The 6,262-nt window shown below is 33.3% G+C and overlaps 1 protein-coding gene across 1 annotated transcript; it reads left to right on the forward strand.

Moving 5' to 3' along the window:
• Positions 1-399: 399 nt before the first annotated feature.
• Positions 400-5,617, forward strand: LOC149184600 (wax ester synthase/diacylglycerol acyltransferase 11-like). Its single transcript, XM_089415392.1, has 2 exons — positions 400-444; positions 5,036-5,617. Exons 1-2 carry the CDS (start codon positions 400-402, stop codon positions 5,615-5,617), a joined length of 627 nt encoding a protein of 208 aa, XP_089271518.1.
• The last annotated feature ends 645 nt before the right edge of the window (positions 5,618-6,262 follow it).

Here is a 6,262-nt window from a genome sequence, read left to right on the forward strand (position 1 = left end):
CTCGAATCGATCCAGCCGAATTCTCGACGATTTTTTCATAAACTGAGAGCTGGAACGTTACTTATACTTTGCAATTTGTTATGATTTGGTTTGTGGGTGATCAATACAGTGGAATTGAAATCTTGGGTCTTGTCTGCAGGTGCGTCAGCTCACAAACGAGAAACGGATCTGGAGAAGCAGATCGTTGTAACGGGAATGGGACTCATCTCTGTATTCGGGAACGACGTCGATACGTTTTATGATAAACTTTTGGAGGGAGAGAACGGTATTGGGTTTATAGATCGATTCGATGCCTCGAGTTATAGTGTTAGATTTGCAGGGCAAATACGTGGGTTTTCTGCAAATGGGTACATTGATGGGAAGAACGATTGCTAGAGATATGGTTTGGTCAGTGGGAAGATGGCTCTTGAAAACGCTCATCTCTGCCAGAAACAGCTGGAGAAGGTATTTATTTGTTTTTCATAAAACTTCTTATTAATTCTGAACAGGTTTTTGTCTTTTCTTAACGATTACATTTTTCTTCATATTTTCAATAATAAAAAGTAGTTACATTTTCTGGAATCTCGGATTCTTGTGCTCACATCTATAATCTTCATATATAGTTCTTCAGCAAAGGAAGAAGCTAAAGAAACTCTGTTTTCAAACAAAAACTTTTCATCTTTCTGTATTCTATTTTATATATATATATATTATTACATATACATATATATATTAAATGTTTTTGTTTTTTTTAATCTAAAATATTTGTACAAGCAAGTGATTGATTAAAATGGAAGAGAACAAAATGTTGAGAGGACTTGCTTTGCTTATTATTACAAATCACTTAAATAAGATTACATTGGAAACATTAGTAATAAATAACTGAAGTTAAACTCAGACTTAAACTCAAACTAAACTGTGACACTTGGAGTGACAGTTTTGACACCTAACAGGTGGCTGGAATTAGATTCTCCAACACTCCCCCTTAATTACAATCAAATAAAAATTCAATTAAGATACTTGCTGGTCTATGTCTCAGTTAGGTTTACAATTTAAAAATTGATTTCAACTTTTCTTCTTTTCTTTTTCCAAATCCTATAGCCTCTAAATTTTTTAGCTTTTTCTCTTTGTTCTATCCTTCAAACCTCAGTGTCTTCAATTGCTAGTGCAGGTCTTCCATTTTTCCAGGTTGCCTGAGCATACCATGGGCTTCTTCAAAAACTAACTTGTATGTGGGTTGCTGCCACATATTATCTTTTGTAGTGCGCTTTTCATCTTCAATCTGCTGCAACATTAGACTATAATATAATTTCATCTCTTCACGACTCCAATACCTGAAAATTTCATTAATTTGTTCATCATGCATGTTGTCTTCAAGGTTCATTTCTGAACCTTCTATGTAGACTTCATCAAGGCATGGTGTTGCACATTTCAAATCAATGGGTAAGTTTAAAAACATCTACATAACCACATTGGCTCTAATTTTTCTTCTCTGCAATGAGAGCGTTTTCCTGTTGTACTTCTAGTTGTTGCACTTCCCGTTGTGCTTCTGCATCTGTCTTTGTTTTCTCTTTCTCGGCGTCCTCCTTTGCTTTTGCCTCTATCTTTGTGTTTTGACTTCTGTACTAACCTGTGGTCATCTTCAACTGTCTCACCAAATAACATCCTGTCAATATGATGTTTTTGTTGCATCACTTGCAACCATTCATCATTAGCCAAATTCTCTTCATCAAATTTTACATGAGCAATATTAATTGCTTGATTCACCTTAGCTAGACTTCTCCAATGGCACATATTGGGAGGACAAATAAGAAGTATTTTGCTACTTTGTTGACTTCAAAAAAGCATTTGACACAGTTCCTAGGGATAAGTTGTGGCATAGAATGGAAGAACTTGAAATTCATGTGCATTATAGAGCCACTGTCCATGGACTTTACGAAGAAGTGAAAGTTAAAATTAGAACCTCAGCAAGTATTTCAGAAAGCTTTAGAAGTGACATTGGAGTCAAGTAAGGTTTTCATCTATCCTCTGCTATTTTTGGTCTATATATTGATAAATTGGAAGAGTGCCTGATCTGCGAAGTGGATATGGTGTTCGGTTGGAGGAGTTTGTGATAAAGTTTTTTTATTTGCTGATGATATTGTATTGATTTCTAAATCGGCCCATGGATTGCAAATGCACTTATATGCCCTTGAGCATTTTTGTAGCGCAGTGGGGATGCAAGTCAATACTAGCAAGACCATAATAATAATTTTTTCTAATAAAAGGAAGGAGAGATAGCATACTTTTTTCTTTGAAGACAACATTCTTGAAGAAGTAAATGAGTAAAAGTACCTTGGTATTGATTTCAACAACAAACTCAATTGGGAGGACTGCAGAAAGAAGAGAATTTTAGGAGGGTGGAAAGCATTATATGCTCTTCAAAACAGATGTAGAGAGGTAGAGTTATGGGATTGGAAAATGATTAAAGTGATTTTTGGACTCCCAGCTTGTCCAGTGATGCTATATGGGTGTGAATTGTGGGCTATCAGCAATCCCGTCTCAAAATGGAAACAAATTGAGAAAATCCAAAACCACTTAATCATGAGCAAGTTCAAAATAAAAAATTCAGTACCTTATGAGATAATGTTGAGTGAAACAAGAGCAATTTCCATTGAAGCAATTGCTATGGTGCAGCTCATAGGATATCTAAAAAGAATTGAACAAATGAGAGTAGATAGATGGCCTAATGTTATCTTCAATGAAGGCATGAGTGAAAGAAAGAAAACATGGATGAAACAAAACTACACATGGATGCAAAAATGGAATATCTACCTCAATGCCTGTCCCACAAATAGCAAGGAGCTAAAGGATTTTGTTATGGATAAGTTTCATAAAATGGTATGGGGAAAAGAGTTGGGTAGAAAGAAGAAATACTACATTGAGGAATTCAACCCTACGTGTGATTTACAACAAAAAGAGTTCATTGGAGCTAGCATTTCTTGGAGGGCAAAGGTTCTTATTGCTCAATTAAGGACTAACTCACATCAACTTCGGTGTGAAACATGACAGTGGAAAAGGCCTAAAGAAGCTTGGGAAGAACGAGTGTGTACATTTTTCATATGTGGGGCTGTGAAATCGGAAAAACATTTCATTGTGGAATGTGATGCATTCAAAGACATCAGAGAAAGTTATGAGAACATATTAGCATCAATTTCTTGGCATTGTCTTTTTAGCGAGGGTATTGTTGGAAGGTTTGATCACCTCATCATCAATTTGAATCAGAAAATGATTGAAGCAAAAAACGAAAAACAAGGAACTAATGTTCACATAGACTATTTTTAGTCTCATGGACCTTAAAATATCATTTCATTTCATATATTCAACAATGTTAGTTGATGATTCTCTAAGACAAATTTTATGTGTATACCATATGCATATAAAACTCAAAGATTTAAACATTAATTACAACCATATTTAAAGTAAGCAATGGATTTTATAAAGGAGTGTCAAATGTTCCAAAATTAATTTAAAAAAGAAAAAAGAAAAAAAAAAGACCACTGTATGTTACAATAATCTAGTATGAGGGTGATGTGTTATTTCATCATGGAGTTGGCACTTCTTGCTCAAGAAAAACAAAAGAATCTCTGAATAGAAAAATAATATCCTCTATAATAAGAAACAAAAAATGAATATACATGTCTAGTTACTTTTAATTAAAAGCATTATAAAAGATCAATAATTCCAAGGTCACTATGGTCGCTTGACTTGTGTGAGTAAGAAGTTTAAAACTTATACTTTTCAAGAATATTTCAACATATGATTTAAATAAACTATATGAAGATCTATGCTAACTAATTTATAATATTTTAATATAGGATTTAAATAAACTATTTTAAAAGCTCTGTTATTAATTTATGTAGATATCAACTCCATCTATGTCTATATATAAAAAGAAAATGTTAAAAATAAAATATTTTAATATTGTATATAATAAAACATTCAATGTCCAAAGCAAAAAAGTAATTGAAAATTCAATATACATTCAAAAATACAATTTAAACAATGAAAATTAGACATCGTACATATTTGGAGAGAAAGCTAAACCTTACAAATTCATTGAAATCTACAAAAGATTAAAAAATTATAATGATTTTTTAAAAATTTTACATTTTAAAAGAGATTTACAACTGAAAATAGATTTGATGCCTACCCATCCATAATAGAACTGTGCTTAAAATGGATTTATAATAATTTATTTTCAATATAAAATAAATTAAAATAGGAGAGAATTAAAAAAATATTTTAAAAGTGACAAAGAAAAGCGAGGAATTTTTTTTTCACATTACAATGAGCTAGGAATAATAAGATAAAAAGAAGCGTAAAAATCCTAAACTCCAAATCATTGAATTGTACTTTTTACACTTATCTTATCTTAGTATGAAAATGCTTCCATTTAAGTTTATTTCCATTTAAATTTATTTTGCAGGAAGCTTTTCGAGGCGTTCTCACTGTTCACTTAAACAGGCGTGTACAAATTTAATATTTTTTTATAATTACGTTTTCAAATTAATCCATGTTTAATGTTTTTGATAATGCAAGTTTGAGATTTTTTTTTTAACTATAATTATAATATTTTTTAATTAAAGTATATTGAAATTTCAAAGTGAAATACATAAGGAAATATTGTAAATTAAAATAATATTTCATAATGACGCCATAAGGCGTTCCCCTCTGAAATCCATTTCCCTTTTTGCCTATCTGTCATCTTTGGACGCCATATGATTAGATGTTAGACGATTACAAAAACTTCAACTGTCCGATCAAAACAGTTACAAATTCATTGGAAATAGTTACAAATTGGTTACAGAGTGGTATGCATTGGTTGCTTGTAACGATTAGCGAACTTCTTTTTTAAACTAAATGCTTTGCGTCTTCCATTTAGCATTGTGGTTGGTCCTCTCATCTTCAATATGAATTCATTCAATTCTTTTACTTGTTATATATGGCTTACATGCGCGCTGTGTCTAGTATTTTCTTTAGGCTAACATGTAACTGATTATTTATATGATTGCAGAAGGAAGACAAAAGCGGGGTTTTGAAATGGTTTCCTGTCCATGTCAATATTTCTTATCATGTTATAGTCTCGTTTATCAAGCCGGCCGACAATTGCAGTCTGGATTTTGTGAAGAAATATGTAGCTAAGTTGGCGACAGCCCCTCCCCTGGTTCCCTCTAGGCCGCTCTGGCAGATTCATTTTCTGCGTATTAGATCGGAGGATGCAGAGTCCAACGCCTTCTTTAGAATACATCATTCTTTAGGGGACGAAATGTCTCTCATGTCACTTTTCTTGGCCTATACCAAAAAGGCCGCTGATCCTCAATCCCTTCCCACAATCCCATGCAAAACTCCAAAATCTAACACAAGGCCGATTAACGGCGAACGCCGGAGAATATTGAATGTGTGGCCTTTGATCATGACCGTCTACAATCTTTTCCTTGTAATCTGGTACACTATTGTGGACATGATGTACTTTTTAGCGACAATTATCTCTATTAAGGACAACGATACACAAATAAAGGGATATCCAGGCGTAGAAACGAGCCCTAAGCAGATTGAATACGCGACCCAGAGTCTAGGATATTTCAAGATTATCTAGACTGCTGTAAACGGGATAAGTATGGCGCCTCACTGTCTCTCTATCCTAGAATTTATTTGTGCTAACTAGCATTTATATTGTCTAAGGTGAAATCTTTATAAGAATCTACGGTTAAATAACATTTATAATTGACTCTGTAAATAATGAGAAATCTCCTGACAAAAGTTACAGCGACTAAGCATTTAAAAATAGAACCAGAGGATTATTTAGAGATAGAAAATATTGATTTCATAATAATGATAATAAAAGAAACCATAATGATGGAAAAACAAGTCGATAGAAGGAAATTATCATATAGAAGAATGGAAGAAAAACACTGTCAGTGATATATAGCAAACCCTTGAAATTTTTCTCATTGCGCAAATAGTTTTGCTACTCAAGAAAAGAGGAACAATACTCAGATTCAAATAGAACTATGTTTGCATGTAAGCGCTGCAGCAAGAAAAGCTTTAGTAGACAATTTTAACCCCGGTTCAGCTGTGGTCCTCTGGAATTTAGAACCCCGAAGGAATCTGAATTGGTTCCTGGAGATGACCTCTAACCTATAATTTCCCCGACAAACCAGAACTTACAGAGGGTAACAATCCCTCGCTTATTTCTTCTGGAGGGCTTGAGCCGAGAACGAAGACTTTTCAAAAACATGGT

The sequence above is a fragment of the Pinus tabuliformis genome, chromosome 3_2, assembly GCF_031772625.1.
Source record: "Pinus tabuliformis cultivar Carrire ecotype Pingquan chromosome 3_2, CPIR1, whole genome shotgun sequence".
Classification (NCBI taxonomy): domain Eukaryota; kingdom Viridiplantae; phylum Streptophyta; class Pinopsida; order Pinales; family Pinaceae; genus Pinus; species Pinus tabuliformis.

Bases quoted from the DNA above. Each gene is read 5' to 3' on its own strand.
- LOC149184600 (XM_089415392.1), top strand. From the start codon at position 400: ATGGCTCTTGAAAACGCTCATCTCTGCCAGAAACAGCTGGAGAAG. The intron at 445-5,035 runs GTATTTATTTGT...ATATGATTGCAG, and splicing joins GCCAGAAACAGCTGGAGAAG to AAGGAAGACAAAAGCGGGGT.